The sequence below is a fragment of the Elephas maximus genome, chromosome 1 (genome assembly GCF_024166365.1).
Source record: "Elephas maximus indicus isolate mEleMax1 chromosome 1, mEleMax1 primary haplotype, whole genome shotgun sequence".
Lineage (NCBI taxonomy): Eukaryota > Metazoa > Chordata > Mammalia > Proboscidea > Elephantidae > Elephas > Elephas maximus.
In genome coordinates, this window is record NC_064819.1 from 57,997,619 (window position 1) to 58,016,893 (window position 19,275).

Here is a 19,275-nt window from a genome sequence, read left to right on the forward strand (position 1 = left end):
TGACTGCGACAGCCCGTCTCGAGGAGCGCGGGGACCAACCCTGCTCTCAGCATCCTAGCCGAGGGCGGCACGACGTATCTCGCCCGCCTTGAGGCAAAACCCACCCCCGCGGCTGTCGCAGTCGGAGACTTCCAGTTGGGCCGAGGGCGCCCCAGAGCGTTCCGCCGCCGGAAGTTCCCCCCGAGGAAGGAGCGGCGCGGGGGAGGGGCCACGCCCGCCCCCCCCCCCCGCTCTACGCATGCGCCGTCGCCCTTCCGTGGCAGCCCCACATCAGCGCAGCTCAGAGGGGCCTCCGATCCTGCAGGGGGCGATGAAATCCCGTGTCATTTGATCGTTCAAACCCTAGCGGCTTGAGAGCTGCTTCCAGGTCAGAGGTCAGACGGTCCGGCGCTGCGTGGGACATGGTGCAGCTCCGACCACGGGCGTCTTGCACTCCGGCTTCCGCGGAGGCGATGGTAGATGAGGGGCAGCCGGCTTCGGAGGAGGCGGCGGAGCACGGCCTGCTGCTGGGACAGCCCAGCAGCGGCGCGGCTGCCGAGCCGCTGGAGGAAGACGAGGAAGGGGACGACGAGTTTGACGACGAGGCCCCGGAGGAGCTGACTTTCGCCAGTGCCCAGGCGGAAGCGAAAGAAGAGGAGCGGCGAGTGCGAGAGACTGCGCGCAGGTTCGGAGCCCGCCGCCTGGCCCACCCGGTCCCGCTTGTCCCTCCCCGAGCTGACTTGTCCTTCTCTCTCCCAGGGATAAAATTCTCCTGAAGGAGAAGAGGAAACGACGCGAGGAGCTGTTCATCGAACAGAAGGTTAGTTAGCGGGTAGGGAGGCCACTACGGCCCGAGGTAGAATTCCCACGTTTGATGCCATTTGGATTAGTAGGATGTCGGGGTGGAGACAGGTCGCTAATGTGCGTTCTGACAACGGTGGAAAGAAAGATGCTTGTACCCTTTGCTGTCCATCCATTGAACATGTAGTGGGAAGCGTTGTTTGTTAAGGGTGCGCTGCCCAGCACTGACACTCATGGGACCCTATCGTTTACTCTCGCTGAGGTGTAATTATATATCTGAAACTAGGTTGCTGTGGGAACTAAATGAGGTTCCTTGTAAATTATGGGCTATACAAATATCAGCTGTCTTTTTTGCGGGGGGCATACTCCCCACAGAAATGTTGTCAATGGCAGGACTCCTGATAGATATGACGTGAGGATTGGAATGTGGTGGGCCCCTGCCCAGTTTTCACCACGTTTTCCAAAGGATTCAGGATAGGTTCTGATCTTTCAGATATCTTCACGGGACCAATCTTCTAACACCTTAGTGATACTTGGGTTTGTATTCAGCTTAATTGATTTATTTGCCGAGATGTTGGGCCGTTCTTAAAATCGTAATTTCAAAAGCAACTCCTGACATACTGTCATGTACATCACTTTTATTGATTTTTAAATGTTTTTATCCAAGAAAAGAAAACTTCTTCCAGATGCTATTCTAGAGAAGTTAACTACAGCTTCCCAAACTAAGTAAGTAACGGGTCTTACTGTAATACTTGTTTACGTACACGCAGCTTTGAAATAGTGGAATTACACACTGGTACATTTATTTGCGGCCAGGTAACTGAAGAAACTGTAGTGCCTGAATTAGTGAAGTGTTTGAATTTGGTGGGAAACGTAAAGGAAAATGTCTTTTTGTTCATTCCCATGTGGAAGTCCACCTTCTGAGTTCCTGATCCCCAGTGTATTCATTTAGTAAATTTTGTCATTGTGCTAGGGGCAGGGTACATGGTGGTGAATACAACTGTTTTGAAATGTATCATTTACTGGGGCAACAGATATTTATCCACAGGTTCCTTGAACTCTACCAACCAAAGCTGTTGCTGTCAAGTGGATTCAGACTCATGGTGACCTTATAGGACAGGTTAGAACTGTCCCATAGGATTTCTACTCTTAACCACTGTGCCAGCAGGGCTCCCCTTGAACTCAACTTGCCCTAAATTTGCTTTTCCTGCCACCAGCCTGCCCATCCTCGCTCCCCATTTCATTTAGCAGTTTTGCCATCACTGAACGTTTAAAGTCAGAAACGTTAGTAATTCTCTTTTTTGCCCATCTCATGAAATCATCCAAACCCTACTAAATGAGACTTCTAAATGCTTGGGATTTTCTTCTATCTTAGTGCTCTCAGTTCAGAATTTTGACCCCTAAACACTTTAGTTCAGGGGTTTTCAGATTTTCAGTAGAGCTCTTTTGTGTAGCTTTTCTACCTTGCAAGGGTTTTTCTATAGGCATCTCTTTGTCTTAACCAGTTTACATTTGTGTTTCATGAGACTGTAGACTTCTTGAAGGTGGTCCTTGTCTTCTGTGTCTAAACCATTGAATGAATCCTTTCTGACTTCCCCGAATAAAATGAAGCAGACCTATTAACCTTTCACTTACCTTAAAAACCGTGTTAGGTAACCTGTTGACTTTCACTGCATTAACCACAGCAATCCATTAATCACCATTCTTCAGAAGCCTGCAAATGTGCTTCCAAATTGTAAATTCTGAGCAAATACTCCCAGGGTAGCATATGCTTGTTTGTTGATTGAGAGTTGGCAGGGAGGGGGGCGATGCCTCAGGGAGTGACTTTTGCTAAGATTCTAAGTAAAACTGAGGACAGCAGTAATGAAGGGGGAGGCAACAACCAGGTGAAAGAGTTTAACATAGTAATCTTTGCTGTCTGCCATTCTAACCAGCATGTGTTTTTGTTCTTAGCATAAAGAAATCACCAGGAAAGTTGAAAGAAGGTATGAATTACTCTAATTTCATAAAAGCATCAAGTGCATTTCTAGATATTTTCAGTCATATCTAAAGGAGAGCATGGGCATCTGCCTGGCCAAAGTCAACTTGAAATGGTTCTGTTATTTCTGACAAATGAAAGTCACGGCCAAGTTGGTGTGTAGTAGATATTTAAAAGTGAATTCCAATAAATATTCATAATTTACTTTCTGATAATGCTAATTAGAAAATGTAACTTAAATTTTTAGTTAATTTGCAAAAGAAAAATGAAGACCATGAAAAAGGAAATGACTCCAGGAAAGCTAAAGTGCAAAAAGTACAGTCTGTCAGGTAATAAGAGTTGTCTTTTGTTCTTGTAGCCCTCTAATTTAGTTTCATTCATTATCTGTGCATATACAAAATTAATATTTAGATGTTTACTGCTATTTATGAAACAGCTAACACAAATACTTTGAGAATACCCATGTATCAACCTCAGTTCATTTTGGTCTTTTGTACTACCAGCCAGAACAAAAGCTACGTGGCTCTAAGGCTCAAAGACCAAGATCTGAGAGATACAAGGCAACAAGCAGCCAAAGCCTTCATTCAGAATTCTTTATATGGTCCAGGAACCAACAGAACTACTGGTAATTTCCTTGTGTACTACTTTCTCGCTTTTTACTGCAGCTAAGACAAAGAAGTGATAAATAATGATCTTTTGTAGTAAATAAGTTCCTGTCTCTCGCCAACAAGAGGTTGCCGGTGAAAAAGGCTGCAGCCCAGTTCTTGAGTAATACATGGGGTAAGATCCAGCTTTATTTTCATGGCTCTGGTAGTTTTAAATGTTTGAATAATGTTCTTTTTAAAAAGGAGGTAGTTAAATGTTCAGGTAATTAGGAAGTATCAATTTTTTCCTTATAATGGTTTCTGTACTCATATTTAAAGTTGCTTCTGAAAAACGGATCATTGTAGCATGTATGTAAATCCAATGTACAATCTAACTTAATAGACCTAATTTTAGCACTTAACATTAAGTAAACTAGGCAATTTTTACAACACATTTTGAATTCTGTGTTTTCTGGGACTTCTGTGTATCTAATATTCTTACTGTACACCACTTTCTATTTTAGGAGTCCAGAAAAAACAAAATGCCAAGAGGTTTAAAAGACGGTGGATGTTCAGAAAGATGAAAGCATCTGGGAGGATAAATCGAAGCTAAATAAAGAATTTCGGTACTTTTTTTTATGTATAGGCTTTAGTTAATTTAGAAGATTAACTTTTTCTGAAACTAATAAACTAATTCATTTTAAGGGGTTGTTATAGAGATCATAAATCTGTCTGGGGAAAGACTGTGCTACATTTCATTCTCTGGAGTACAATCACACTTTGTAGTCTTTGAGGGTCCTGAAAGAAAAAGCAGTTTAAAAGGAATTATCTTCCTTTCTTGTGTTTATCCATTCAGTGAAATACAAGCAATACCCACACCAGTAACAGCACCTCTGTCCGCCTCCACCAGGGTATGTGTGGGTGGGAAAGAGGAGAAATGGACCTCCAGGAAGAGTCTTCCAGCTGCAGCTCTCAGGTGCCTGCCTTAGTCTCTCAGATGTCTCAGTGCTATTAATGAGAATTTGTGCACAGAATATTGCTTTGTAATGTTAATGAGTAGCCTCATGAAATAATTGTGCACGAGTGCCAAATCTAAACATAGATAAATATTCCTTTTAGAGAAGGTTCAAGCTTCAGTGTAGAAAATGGCCAACCAACATCTCCATTACCACACCAAAAGATACGTTATCATGTTGAACAGCTTGTTCACTTGACGGCAAGTTTCACATGCCATATTATGACTGTGAAAACAAACAAGGAAATTAATTTCCTATTTTATAGTATTTAGTTTGACTGTAATCCAGGGAGGCCAAGTAAACTGGAGGCAGTCTTAGATTGTGAGCTCAGACTGATAGTAAAAAACTATCGATTTTAATTGTTCTATATGAATTATAGGAAGCATATAAGTACCTAGTATATAAACTCAACACTCTAGTATCTGTAGAAGTAAATTTTTAATGGCTGGTTAATTATATCACTACATTTTTATTGCAATATAGTACTCATTTAAGCACTTAAAAATGGAAGGTGTACAAAGATTAAATTAAGACACGGTAAATTGACTAAATATTTGGTTTTTATATAAATAAAGGTCATAACCACACTGTTGACATGTAATACTGTTATAATACAACAGTTAAACTTGTGAGTCTACAACAGAAGTCGTCTGTAGTTAAACAGGAAACAAAGCTGAAAAAGACCATGTTAAAACAAAACTACTGGGACTAACAGGTCGGGATTGTAAGTAGCAACAAACATATTCACTCAGCTCCTGAGTATTTCAAGTTTTACAGTACACATTAAAAATGATTTTTTCCATCAACACTATAAATTCAAACTGTCAAATGTTTATGCATTTTGCAAGTTACACTGATTGAATGCTTATATGGGAGTAGGGGGTCGGAACATCTCCCGATTTGAAGTTTACATCACCCACATGCTAATACAAACACAACTTGTTCCATTTCCTTACCCCTCCCCCCCCCCAAGAAGGCAGGACTTTTTGGTTTCTTTTAGGTAATTGTTTTAAAGGATCTGTGATGATCAATTTGAATGTCTGAAATCCGGTAATATTAAACTCTTAGACAACTAAGAGGTTAAAGATGGAAAATAATTTCTCCTAACGCTAAGTTAGAAAATCATTTGCATCATGCTGTAAACTAGGAAGCAATGTAAAGCGACAAAAACCTGTCCCCAGTACATAATTAAAAAATCTAAATTTCCAATCAGCAGAGCTGGTCTACTTCCGTGTTGACTATATGCCACAATATAAGTCTGAGCTCTTTAAATGCATAGCTAATGTAGGTAGTCTTCCACTGTGGCAAAAGCACAAGATCCAATTCCTGATCGAGCCATCAGTCCTAGACATTGTGTGGCCTGTCCCATGGCTAGGGCAAGTGGAGGTTGCTTTGGCAGATTGTGGGTTTCTGAGAAAAAAAGGTTAAAAAACGGAAATTAGCAAGATGTTTTTAAGTGTCAGGTACCCAAGTGTTTACTTTCATACTAACTATGATGGGAAAGACGTAACTGTAATAGTGACCTGATGTTTGGAATACGGTGGGTGCCCTTTCCAGTTTTCTGTTTCCTATGATAGAGCAAAACCACCCTATAATTTTGGAGGAGCTAATTTTCAACCTGTAGTTCAATCTTTTAAAAAACTGTCAATAAAAATTTTCAGGACCCTGCATACCGGAATGTTTGTCAGACAGTTGCAGTACAAAGGCAGTAGAGTTACCAAAGTTTGTGCTCTGACAGAGATTATAAAATGAACTTATGATAGAAGTGACCAAACTCATGGAAGCTGGTGATTTTGCCTTTGAAGACAGTATGCAAACTTTTAGGTTTATGTAAATTGATAAATCACTAATGGGTCCTTTATAGGCCCTGCTGACTTAAAGGGCAAAAACTTCGACACATGGCTGATTCAGAGGTTGCAGTGTGGTGGTGGGAGGAGGAAAAGGAAAATTTCAGAAGGAATGAAACAAAAATAAAAGTTCAGGATTTAAAGGTACAAGAGAAAAATATAAAAATGAAAATGTTCAAGAAAAGACACACAAGATTACGGACTACTCTGTGGCAAGGCACTACTTTTTAACTAAATTTTGATAGTGGTAAACATTTTTTACCTATTCTAAGGACTGACTGTATGGTTTAAACTAATTCAGCCTTAACTTGAATCAACAACAAAATTTTTACCACAAGATCAGTGTGATAACAGAAAATACACACTTAAAAGGAAACATCTCTTGAAGGTTCACAGGGACATAACCTTGTTCAAAGGGAGGCATCTAGAGCTACTTTACTGCAATTTTATTTTGGCAAGGCAGACATCTGGTTATAACCATCTGTGGTGAAATGAGTTCCTTTATGTGGTCTTTTGCCTCGTCTTTTTTTCTTTTTTTTGAAAATGTTTAAGAAATCCCCGCCCCCCCCCACCAAGCCCTGAGGGGGTTACCTTTGCCCTAGTTTTCTATCTCAAAAAGGTTTATTATTTTTTCCCAGGTTGACGTTTCCTGGGTAAGCTGCAAACAAGCTGGTTTATTAACTTTTTGTCTGGTCCTGAGTTGTAGCCTGCCCTGTTACTGGTATGCACCTTTTGCAGGGATGGTCAACAGAGTATGCAAGTGAGGTGAGTTGCAACCCAGTGGGGCCTACTATGCAAATGAAGTGTCTGGCCAGTGGGAGTGCCATGCTTTGAAACTAGCAAGGAGTTTGTGTATTTAATTGGCTACCCCCACAGAGATGAGGAGACAGAGAGAGGAAGGAGGCAAGGAACCTCCTGGAAGAGCTGTAACATGGGTCAAAGGCTGTAATACTGAAGACAGCAAGAGGCCCAGAAGGGGGCCCAACAGCAGAGCCAGTAGAAACTGGCCAGGAAGGAGCCCAGGGGCAGAGCCAGTGGCAACAGACAACAGGGCCAGGAGAAGCCTGTCCTGAGGGGCTAAGAGCTGACCTGCACTAAAGAAGGGAGAGTGCCTACATTCTTCCTGATCCTGATTCCTGACTTGTTGATCTGATCTTTGAGTTGTACCCTGTTCCCTAATAAACCACTTGACTGTACGTATGCTCCGTGAGTTCTGTGTGGCCATTGCACAATGGATTATCAAACCCAGAAGAGAAGCAGAGTGCTGTGGGAGGGATGGCTGGTGTCAGAACTGGTAGAAAATGTTGGAGAGTGGAGGTATGTTTGACCACCACCTCACAGGGACCAGCCTTTAGCTGCTCTTGATCCAGGTCATTATTCTCCCTGAAGTTAGACAGGTTCTGATGATGCTACTGTCATTACTACCACTACCACTTGATTTTTATACAACCTTTAACATTTTTTTGGCATATTAGGCAGGAATTATATACAATAACTTCAAACATTATTTTTAGATGAACCTATACCTACGTAATATAGCACAATGTATGTGTGTACACACGTGTACAAAGCAATTTAATAAGCCTGTCATTAATTTTGCAGGAATTACATAAATATAACAATCTACATAATATAGCACAATATGTAAGAATACATACAACTTGGATAAAAGTCCTAAGCAATTTAAGAATTGAACTCCCTTGAAGCTAACCCAAGAAATCAAAAATTATCTTAAGAAAATTGGTCACTTCTCTCCAAAAATTCTTCCAATTAGGTCTTCATGATTACCGATAATGTATACTTTCAAAAAGACAATTACAGTAAAGCCATAAGCATAATTTGCCCTACAATTCCAGCACTGTTACTCATTTGTTTTTACCAAAAGAGCTAAATGAATTTCATATAACCAAAGAAAAGTCAACAGATTAACCAAAGAAAATTCACATTATTATATTCAAATTCTAAATTTGTGAAAACTACAACACAAAGTACATCTATTTTCAAACCTCTGTATTAGACCTTTACAAATGATGAATTTTATAAAGACAAACAGCAAAAGCTCAAACGTGAGCACTTTTCATTGCTTCCTTCACTTCCCTGCCATGCTAGTCCTGGCTGTTACTGCAAGTCTCTGTTGGAATTACTCTCTAATCTACTCTTTGTGGCACTGCCCTAATCTTCCTAAAAGTTTGAAACATGTTCCTAAAATCCTCTTGAACCTAAAAGGGCCTAAAAGGCACAATTCAGACTCCTAAACTGGAGTGAACTGGGGAACTGGACTCTAAGGTGGATGAAAAGTTACTCATGTAAGTTACCTTTGAAACCCCCCTGAATTGCCTAGAAATTATACAGTTTTAGGCAAACAACCCTAGTTATATATAAAAGCACAAAATAGGCAGTTAAAGATATACGAAGTTTGTTACAAGTGCATTTGTTAAAGGACACTAATACCTGGCAGTTAGTTGCTCATAGGTATGGAAACCAACCAAGGGAACAGTGAATTCAAGTTTCTTACTGCATGCTCATACCCGAACAAGCCTGAGTGAAGCAACAGTAGAAATCACTATTTAAATCCTTCACTTCCTCAGCCACCCTTTTTATATGAAAGGACACAGATGAATTTATTTAAATGGAGATGTAATTTAACCTCAAGGGTTGGTACTGACTGGCTACTCAAGTCACCTGGAAGCCTCTTGCGGTTGTATTTTAAACGTGGTGGGAGCTGTGATTGCGTGCTCAAGTCACCCCTGCCCACTGGAAACATCTCAAGCAAAGAGGTACGGGGCATGAGGGGGGGACACTGATCGCTAGCTAGGAATCCTGATCTAGCGGATCAAATTCAACCTTCTCAGATGTTCAAGCTCTTCAGCTCCGTCACTTCCGTTCTTGCTCAGCCTGCTCCTGTACATAGTCAGGACCTCCACGTCCTGACCTCTTCACGGCAAGCTGACTCCTTTCTAGCCTCACTCTCGACCTACTTTGGGCCAATTATTAGAACCATGTTCTCATTAATGTTCCTAAATTCTTTCTATAGCAGCCGAACTACAACTCTAATTCTGATTAATCCACTAAAGAAAATGTGTTCAACTATATAGAAATGGGTCTGTGCTACCATAAATTCACGCTTTTGTCTCTCACCTGGGCTCTCAACGTCACAAGTAACCCTTTTACTCAGCCTCTGTTCAACTATATTTCAGTCCCTTCACTGGCTCTTCCAAATCCTCACCACTTTCTGCAACTTTCACAGCTCTCAGCTCCTGAAAACTTAGAAAAACAGAAGGCCTTCGGGCTTGAACCCTCAGCTACTGCTCTCATCTTCCTACCCGCACTCACGTCCTTCTCTCCTGGGCCTGAGGAAGATCGTCTATCCAGGGCGAGAAGTTAGGAGAAGGCCAACTCACGATCTTCATCTCAGAAACGAGCGGCGGAAAACGCCTTTCACCGCAGAGGATTACAAACAAGGCGAAATGGTGTCTTGGTAGGGTAATATTTTGAACTTTAAACACAAGGACCACGAAAAGAGCTCATTCTAAATGAGAGGCAGCTGACATTCATGGCTATCAGAAGTGCTTACACACATGTGCACACTAAACTTCTATTTTCCAAACACACCAAGATAAATCCCCATCTGTTGTTTTTATTCCATTTCAATCTACTTAATCTGGAACTGAGATAAAGGAGAAGGAGTTCTATATTTTAAGGTAATCCTGTATTTTAAAAATGTAGAAAACATCTTCCTTACGACGTTACCAAAATCTAAATGCTAGCACAAATACTCTTTCCAAAATAATTAGGAAATCTAGTTGCAATGGTGCTATTTGGTTTTACTTACCTAATATTGCACTGTTAAGAGCTGAGCACACAGGTTCTCTCTGAATTGGGTCAAGCTGATTTCCAACTGGGCTGTTCCAAGGATCTGAGTAAGCTAGTAAACTGAACGCATCCTGTTGAAAATATATCAATTTGGTTTTCAATTCAAATAGTTCAACTACTATGCTCACAATGGTTCCAAATTGAGAGATAACTTAAAACATCACTTCAAGGCACTAAACTACTATAATCTTTAAAATCATTCCTTTGTTTTAACTTAAGATAACTGACACTGTATTCCTTTACAATGACTGTCTCTGTGTCTTCTTTCTATGGGAAGCAACATTCTATGATGTTTTCAGACACTAGTTTCAAGTCCAAGCACCATCACTAAGTGTGTGGCCTTTGGCCAAGTAAACACTTCTCTAAATTTCAGTTTCCTCGTTTGTATAATGGAGACTCTGAGAGGTATATGAGGACTAAATGAACTAAATGAAACTCACATAATGCCAGTTCCTTCAATAAACGATATTATCATCCCAAAGGTCAATATCTTAATGCAGAGTATTATGCTACTGAGTTATTACATCACTCTCAAAATTCTCTCCCAATTTTTCCTGGTTCATTCTGTAAAAAGCATACAAAAAAGAATACAGCTACAGAGAGAGGATACAGATACAGAACACCTTCCCAGTTAGAAGGTATACGTGGAGAGATGCTATAGAAATCTGTAAATTCAGGAACAAAGTACTTTCCATGTGCTGAATACAGAAATGTGGAAGACTGAAAAACTCCTGAAGAATCCCATTTCCTAGGGAGAGTTGCTCAAGCAATCAGTTCCCACTGCCCTTCTCTTGTGTTCTGAGGGTCCTGAAAGCAAAGGAGGAAAAAGGCTCCCCAGACAACTGCCACCAGACCCTTTCTCACCCCAACTGGCTTCCATATTGGTGTTACAAAGAATTACCCATAAAGAAAAGCTGTAAAGTCAGTGAGGCTGTAAGACGAGTACATATGCCTGTAATACAAACATACACGGCTCCTCCCTTGTCTTACAGTGCTGAATATTTCATCAGCTTCTCAATGACAATGAGAGTTCTTTGAAGGTAAACATTACTTACTATACTATTTTGAATCTCCTGTAGCTAGTCATAGGTGCTAGATACAGGGAAGATGCTCCATAGGTCTGCTGATATCCTAAGACTTGCTTCTTGCAGTATTTAAGATGTTTTTATGCATCCCACGAAGCTACTTTGCTACTTCCTGGTTCACGCCAATCCTAACTTATTGATGCAAAGAATGTTAATATCTTGTAAAGCTAACACTAATCAATCACATTGTTTATAAGACTGAACTTTGCTCAAGACTTAATTTACCCCTCAACCATCTAATGAAATATCATCCCCATAGTAAAGATAAATTTAAAAAGATACACTAAAGCATTTGTTCGAGGGACAATTGGTAATTAAAAACTTCAAGTACAAAACTATCCTCATGGGTACACATCCTGACATGCCACCCAAAAGCTGAAATGTTGCAGGGCCAAATCAGGACCATTCCCCTGTTTACACTCTCTAGTATTTAAAGCAGAAGCCCAAACACAGAAAGAACACCTAGAAGAGAGAATCACACAAAGATGAGAGTGATCACGCACGTTATCTACTGTGCACTCACACCGTCTGAGGCAATGCTCCAGGCACGAACGCTGATCGGCCCACTTAATCCCTATTAGAATAACCCTGCGACGTTGCTACTATTATGGCCATTTTATAGGGAGGCAAAATGAGGCAGTGAGAGTTTAAGATTATGCAGCTAGTCTATACTTCTTTTTGTAAAATTCTGTCTTTTTAAATTACCAATCTAAACGTTAAGAGGAAAGTCTAAAATTTCGCTCTTATTTTCAGCACACTTCAATAAATGTTTCTTGAGCACAGCTGCCAGATGCTGAGGCTACGGACACTGAAGCAGCTACCACTGCCTCGGGAACTCACACCGCCTGGCAGGGAAGGCAGACTTGGACGTAAGTAAGTGCAGTGTATTACTGGGGACAAAACAGAAACAGGTTCAAGGGACATGCAAACCGAGAAGCGAGAACAAGCATAGTTGGAACCATGGGTAAGGGGTTAGATCTTTAAATGCCTCAAATACCAAGCTGAAAACATTGACATTTTTCCAATAAGGAAATGGAGTTTTAAGTAGAAAAATGATACAGGTTAAATTTGAGTTTAGAAAGATCACACTAGCAATATTATGAAAGATGACTCAGAAGTAAAACGAAGCTGTAAGCAAGAAAACTAATAAAAAACCATTAATTTTTAATTTTTTAAACCCTGCTATAAAACTAAATTGGTAATGGCAACCAAAGAAATACAAATCAGCAGTTTAAGAATGGTTAAACCCACTAAGACAGGGTGGGTTAAGGTAGTAGTGACACTGGTACTCGCCTTCATTACTGCTGGTAAATGGGTAGAAGGCTTCTAGAAAGCAATGCAGCAATACGTAGCAAAAGCAACAATAATTAATGTTCATATCCTCTGACCCAACAATTCTATTTCTAGGAATTTAACCCTACGGAGTTAATTTTAAGAAAGACACATAAAGACAGTTGTATAAAGGTATACACTAAAGCATGTGATATAAAAGTAAATAAATAATCTAACAATAAAACCCAAACTCACTGCGGTTGAGTCAATTCCGACTCAGAATGACCCTATGGGACAGCACAGAACTACTCCATATAGTTTCCAAGGCTTTAATCTTTACAGAAGCAGGCTGCCGCTTCTTTCTCCCATAGAGCAGCTGGTGGGCTCAAATCACAGACCTTTCTGTTAACACCTGAGTGCTTTAACAACTGCACCACCAGGGCTCCTCTAACAATAAAATAGTTAAATAAATCGATACAGCAACACAATAGAGTATCCTGTGGTCATTTAAAAATAACTGAGAATAACGCACAGACAACTGGGAGGAAATAAAATCTGTAACATTAAATAAAAACAAAATACAAAATAGTGTAGCTACAATTACTAACTAGGTAAAATATATGCACATGGAAGTTAAGGTGCAAAGTTGAAAACGTCTGTGAAATACTGTGGTATTATGGGTTACTTCTGATTTTAAAGAAAAAACATTACCTCAATGGGAATAATTTCTGACGGAAATGTGGCATCATTTAGGTAGGACTCTCAAACTGTACTCAGACTTCGCTTAAAATCTGGAGCGATTTCTACATACATAAGGTGATTCTAAATGGTTCTATTTCTGCTTCAGTTACTAGATTAACATCTCCTTGCAGGTCGGGGCTGCCCATTCATCTCTGACTCTCCCACAGAGCAAGCCTACGCAATGCCCTGCCACACAGCAGTTCAGTTAATAGCTGCTGAACAAACCAATTCAGGCAATTCTCATGGGAGCCACTGGCAAACCTAGGCAGGTGAGGAATAAAAAGACAACAGGAAAGGGGAAAGAAGACTGAGAAAAACCGAACAAAAATAAAGAGAAACTGTGCAGTTGATGAACTGCTACAGGAACCCATTTTTACTACAGGGAAGTTATTCGTATGGTCTGCAAGAATGCCTGTCTCCCCACAGCTGGGGTGAAGCAAAATACCTAAGTATCTTTTGATGAAGCACATTAGGTAAATCTAATCTCAACCGTAACCATCTCTCTCTCTCTATACACACACACATACATATGATTCTGAAGTTTACGCAAATTTAAAAACATTAAAAAAATTTTTTTAACTACCTACAACCACATGGGTACTGAAATGAAGAATAAAAAGAAAAGGAGTAATTTCTAAATCTTCTCAACTATGGAAAAATTTTTTTCTCCTCTAGTTGCCCTCAAATCCTGGCTTCTTTTTTCCTTCCAGCCTTGCTCACTGGTTACTTATCAGGTGGATCAGTGACCCATCTTATCCTCATCTGGAGATCAAGGTAAGTTTGGGGAATGAAAGGGAAGGGGCTCAAAATATTAAGAAAGTCTTAAGTAGTTGGCATTTGCTTCTAAGTCAGAGAAGCAAAAGCAAAGCCATCTAAAGAAGGGAAAGCACATTTTAACATAATTCAATATATAACCAAGGAACATCTCTGAGAAGAGACTGTGTAATGCTATTTTCTGAGCTTCATTACAATTAGAATCAAAAACACAATAAGCTCATGGAGCGTAATCTTAAATTTTCAAAGGCACTACATAATCACACACCTAGGTCCAAGATCCTTCCAGGGGTAGGTGAAGTCAAAACTATTTTCGTAACAGCACTAAGATGTCACCTGCGCCTTTTTTTCACCCTCATTCTCTCACAACTCTACAGTCTGATTTTCTAGAGGCTACACGATGTATGATACCCTAACAGACTGAATGAACAGGCACATAAGTGAATCCATTCTTCCGTTAAGGAGATGCTTGTCTTCTATTAAGCCAGGCATTAAAGACATTTGCAAGAAAGTAAAGCAATGCCATTCTTCTGACTTTTGTCAATGTGGGGGCGGGGGGGGAGATAGTTATTTTTCCTAAAAATATTATTTGATGGACTCATTACTTTAAAATGAATCATTAAGAATTTTTACTTAGTTTAGTTTCCATTTCTAATATGGTAAATAGTGGTAGATATAACCCACATAACAAAGGCTCATTGGGACCCTTAAGAATTTTTAAAGGGGCCAAAAACCAAACCAAACCCATTGCTGTCGAGTCGATTCCGACTCAGCAACCCTCTAGGACAGAGTAGAACTGCCCCACAGAGTTTCCAAGGAGTGCCTGGTGGATCTGCACTGCTATCCTTTTTGGTTAATAGCCAAGTTCTTAACCACTGCGTCACCAGGGTTTCCTTAAAGGGGTCTGACACAGAAAGGTTGCACCCTCAGTTCATAGCAAAGGAGTAAATACTCAGCTTCCGTCACGGATAACTTCAGATACCTAAAATAATAATACAGCCTAAATATTAAGTTTCTTCTTAGCACCACTGACATCAGAAGAGGTTCTGCAAAGTTGTATGGTGATGAAAATGCCAATTCTGGAAAGATTACTCACACTTTTCAAATGAATTCAATTGCAATTAAATAAACATTTATTGAATACCTAAGGAGCCCTGGTGGCGCAGTAGTGGCGCAGAGGTTATGTCCTCAACTGCTGATGGAAGGGTCGGCGGTTTGAACCCACCAGCTATTCCTCAGGAGAAAGCTGTGGCAGTCTGCTCTATATAGATTACAGCCTTGGAAACCTCATGGGGCAGATCTACTCTGTTGTATATGATCGCTATGAGTCAGAATTGACTTAGCAGCAATCGTTGTGTTTCTTTTTTTTTTTTTGGTTTATATGCTAAATGTTCAGGAGCCCTGGTGGTGCAATGGTTAAGTGGTCAGGTGCTAACTAAAGGGTCAGCAGCTTGAACCCACCCAGCCAGTGGCTCCATGGGAGAAAAGACCTGGCAATCTTCTCCCATAAGATTACAGCCTAGGAAACCCTGTGGGGTAGTTCTACTCCATGAGTCAGAATCAACTTGGTCACAGGACAACAACATGCTAAATGTTAGGAAAAAAAAAAAAAATGTTAGAGAAATATGAAAAAAAAATTTTTTAAAAAAGGAAGGGAGGGAGATAAGTAAAGACATTCCTGACCTCAAGGAAGGAACGGAACTCTTAATCTTACAGGGCAAATGGAAGAGCCATTTTCCTGGTATATGAATGTTTCACTTGACTTTTTAAACGAAAAATTGTTTTAAATTACATAATCTACCAATTCCTTTTTATTTAACATAAGGATCATAATTTAACCTTTTTTTGGTGATAGCTCATTTAGAAATAGCAGCTATTATGCTACACAGTAGATGAGGTACTAAATATGGTAAATAGGCCTCTCTTCCCACCTCAGTTACAGGAAATACCAGATGATCACATGCTTTCACTTGAGGTGCATGAGAAGTGGCTCCTTAACCCAGCCTAGACTGTGCAGATACCGTCTGTCTACGAGGGTGCAGTATGAGGTGAGAGTGCATGGAGCTGTGACATTTTTACTGATTTTGTGTTGTTTACCTTCCTGCGTTAGAGGCTCTGAGGTGTTGCTGAGGGGTACACCAGCTGAGGGCAGGTCAGAAGAGATGGCAGGAGTCTGCTGCCCTTTCCTGCCACACCCCAACATCAGCCTCCAGGCCACTGCAGTCATTGCCCCCTCCCTCCACTTTTTTTTTTTTTTTTACTTTTTTCAAAACTATTAGGAGAAAATTTTTTTTTTACGTATTAACTTTGAGATCACTTAACACATTAAAAAAAAATACTATGGCTAGGTTAATGTTTCAGAAGATCACAGGGCTGGTGAGTTGGGAAGGGTTTCTTTTAAAAGAGCCATTAAGATCTCTGTAACTAATTGGAATGCTGACTTAAGTTAGTGGAAAATCCCTTTATCTTCACCTGATGCACAAAAACTCAGATAACTTACTGAGCTGTTTAAATCATTGCCATCTTACTATCCAGAACAGACTTAGAAATGTATTTTAACTACCCTGCCTGTGAAACATGACCCAATCCTTCACCAATCCCCATCAAGATGAAAACCATGTATTGCATACTTTCAATTTGCTACAACAATGAACAATGTTTACTAAAAGAATAAAAATATCTCAAATTTATAGTTTTATCAGCAAGCTTACATTTTGCTTCTCCTAGTAACTTTGCCAATTTTACAGCAGAAAAAGAACTAAGAATATATAGTAACTTGACAAGGGCCACGCAATCCTGATAAATGGCAAAAGTGAGATTTAATCCATGTTTCTGACATGAAGTCCAATGCTCTTTCCAGTAGATCAGAGCTGCAGAACCCCATGAAAATCTTTCACTCTTACTTGGGTAGGGGACCAGGGGAATCCATGTCCAAGTTTCCCAACAAGAGTTTTTAGTAAACTGCTCAATGTTTTATAAAATAGTATCTTAGAGTTCCTCTGACATATTTTAATTTTTCAAGGGAAACAAATTTACCTTCAACATTTTTTTATTTGCTGTGTTCTTGCCACATTCTCGCCTTAGTTGCTCACTCATGGCTTGTAGCTCTCTTCCAAAATGGATCATTCTTTCTATGGCAGCTTGACTTCCTCCACACAACTGACGTCTTAACTGACTTGAATCAACTTCTGTAGGCAAAACAAACAAGTACTTTACGACCTTACTGAATGCAATGCAATAAAGAAATAAACAGAAATTGCTGATAACATACAAAATCTAACTATACAGATTTATTTTTAATTGAATATGGAGCTTTACAGTGAAAACATATACTTTAACTAGTCTCAAGAGTCCAGGGACCCAGACCTAGCATACAGTTCAGAGTCAAGTGACAACTTTTCAGGGTTAGGATGTACCCAGTACGTCAAGAGAAATATTATGAAATGTTAACAGCAATTCTCTAAGGCTACATTAAACAACATTAAAAAAAGGAAAAAAAAGTTAGTAATTGATTTTCTGGCTGCTTTAACCAACATAGAACAGAGATGGAATAAAATAATTCTGGGACACTAACAGAGGCTAGATGACTCCAATCCAAATACAGAAGACACCAACCACATCATGCTAACCAAAAGAACTAATTACACTACTTTTAGAAAATAATTTTAGAGCATATACCTTGACTGACAACAATAACTGATTAATAACATAACCAAAAAAATCATTAATAACATAAATTGCTAATAATGAAGGTGATGATAATGGCTCACATTTATTAAGCACTAATTTTGTGCTGTTAGCTTTTTACAGATTAACTAATTTTATCTTCACAATGGCCTATAAGGTAGCTGTTATTATATCCATTTTACAGATGAAGAAACTGAGGCACCGAGCAATTAAATAAACTGCCGAGGTCACACACAGCAAGGTACTCTGGCTCTAGAACTTCTGCCCTTCATCACTACGCTGAAATTACTCTTTCAAAGTTGAGGTTGCTGATTTCTAACAGAGTGAAATGAAGCTGCCTTTTTAATCAAATTCCTGTCTGAAAAAATAAATTAAACATCAGAATACATAATCCTCAACCACGAGGTAGTGATACAACAAACAATAAAAGAATAATCTTGCATTTATGGTTTCTTATACTCTAAAAATCTTAGTATCTTTTAACCTCAATATACTAAGATATCTAATACTGCCATGGAATTCCAACAGATAAATAATTCATAACCTTCAATAATTTTCACTCCAATGGATGGGAAAGTCTGCTTGCAGTTTAACTTTATAGTATAATTTACTACATCATTTGTCAACAAAGTAAAATTATGCACAACTTTGAGTCACATAATTTTTCGGAGGGGAGGGAGGGTCTTAAGCACCTACTATGCACTATGCACCATACCGTATTATCATAACCACACAAGTCCACATTAAATGATCTTAGGAAATTTTGTTTCATTAGAATCTATAAAATCAACTCTACCCATCTGGCGTTAGTGGCTATATTGAAATAAGTATAAAAACTTCTCATACGTCCAAACTTCAAATACCCTGACGGCTCAACACTCGTAAGTTGGTACAGCTGCGTTAACACCAGCACTGAAGTTAAGCCCAAACAGACAGTTCAGCAAAGAAAAGTGGCTGGCACTTAACCTCAGAAGGTACAGACAAGCGCCAGACATTCTCTGTTCTCACAACCACTCTCTCAAAAGAAAGTTTAAGAAACGTCGTATTTATTACTGTCAATCCTATGGCACAAACATCTTTCAATCTGGCTTATGCTCATCATCTGTGAATCAGTACAAGAAAAAACATAACCTTGTAAAAAAAAAAAAATTTTTTTTTTTTTTTAGCCATCATTTTTTATTAAAAATGTAAGAAATATCACTGCAGACCCATTTCGGTGTCACAATCTTCCATTTCGTGGTCATGTTTAGAGCTACCGTTTAGGAAACCGTTGGATGAAGTTTCTCCAACCCCATTGGAGTAGTGATCTGTCTCCATGTCTACATCATTACTGAAAACGGAAAAACAAACCTCATTTTAGAAATATCACACTTGCAGCTTAATTTAAAATAATTACCCAACTGCATAACTGGCTTCAAAAGGCAACAGCAATCTGCAAAAAAGATACTTAGTTAAATCTCAAAAGTATTCAAAGTCAAGTATGTAGCTGATTTTTAGCAACTTTGTACCCTTAGAAATAAGGGGGAAAAAAGATTTCTTGTGTAAAAATGTAGTGTTTTTAGGGCTTTACCATCAATGTGGAGAAATCACACACCAGCACAAGGAGTTCTACTACTTTTCAAACCCAGATCCGCAGCT

At 39.5% G+C, this 19,275-nt stretch overlaps 2 protein-coding genes and 1 long non-coding RNA gene across 5 annotated transcripts in view; 2 read left to right on the forward strand and 1 right to left on the reverse strand.

Moving 5' to 3' along the window:
- The first annotated feature begins 270 nt into the window (after window positions 1-270).
- Window positions 271-7,775, forward strand: NOL7 (nucleolar protein 7). Of its 3 annotated transcripts, none has more exons than XR_007517327.1 (10): window positions 271-664; window positions 739-799; window positions 1,448-1,506; window positions 2,734-2,765; window positions 3,006-3,087; window positions 3,262-3,383; window positions 3,461-3,538; window positions 3,867-3,968; window positions 4,199-4,318; window positions 6,844-7,770. XR_007517327.1 is itself a non-coding variant. In XM_049884126.1 (9 exons), the coding sequence occupies exons 1-8, from the start codon at window positions 402-404 to the stop codon at window positions 3,953-3,955; spliced, it is 786 nt and encodes a 261-aa protein (XP_049740083.1). In that variant the 5' UTR covers window positions 271-401; the 3' UTR covers window positions 3,956-3,968; window positions 6,844-7,764. The 3 variants fall into 3 exon arrangements, 1 of the variants encoding a protein (XP_049740083.1); XR_007517326.1 differs by having other exon boundaries at window positions 272-664; window positions 3,867-4,318; window positions 6,844-6,970; window positions 7,082-7,775; XM_049884126.1 differs by lacking the exon at window positions 4,199-4,318 and having other exon boundaries at window positions 6,844-7,764.
- The window catches only part of RANBP9 (RAN binding protein 9), a 134,482-nt gene continuing 119,993 nt past the window's right edge, over window positions 4,787-19,275 (reverse strand). Inside the window, exons 11-14 of the mRNA XM_049883989.1 lie at window positions 18,846-18,967; window positions 16,987-17,138; window positions 10,038-10,149; window positions 4,787-5,768 (exon numbers count right to left, since the gene is read on the reverse strand). Coding sequence (XP_049739946.1) covers window positions 5,638-5,768; window positions 10,038-10,149; window positions 16,987-17,138; window positions 18,846-18,967 — 517 coding nt within the window. The 3' untranslated portion in view covers window positions 4,787-5,637. The remainder of the gene's footprint in view (window positions 5,769-10,037; window positions 10,150-16,986; window positions 17,139-18,845; window positions 18,968-19,275) is intronic.
- LOC126075975 (uncharacterized) lies at window positions 13,085-16,694 on the forward strand. The gene is made up of 3 exons (XR_007517382.1): window positions 13,085-13,445; window positions 13,887-13,950; window positions 15,887-16,694. It is a non-coding gene; the product is annotated as an uncharacterized LOC126075975 (long non-coding RNA).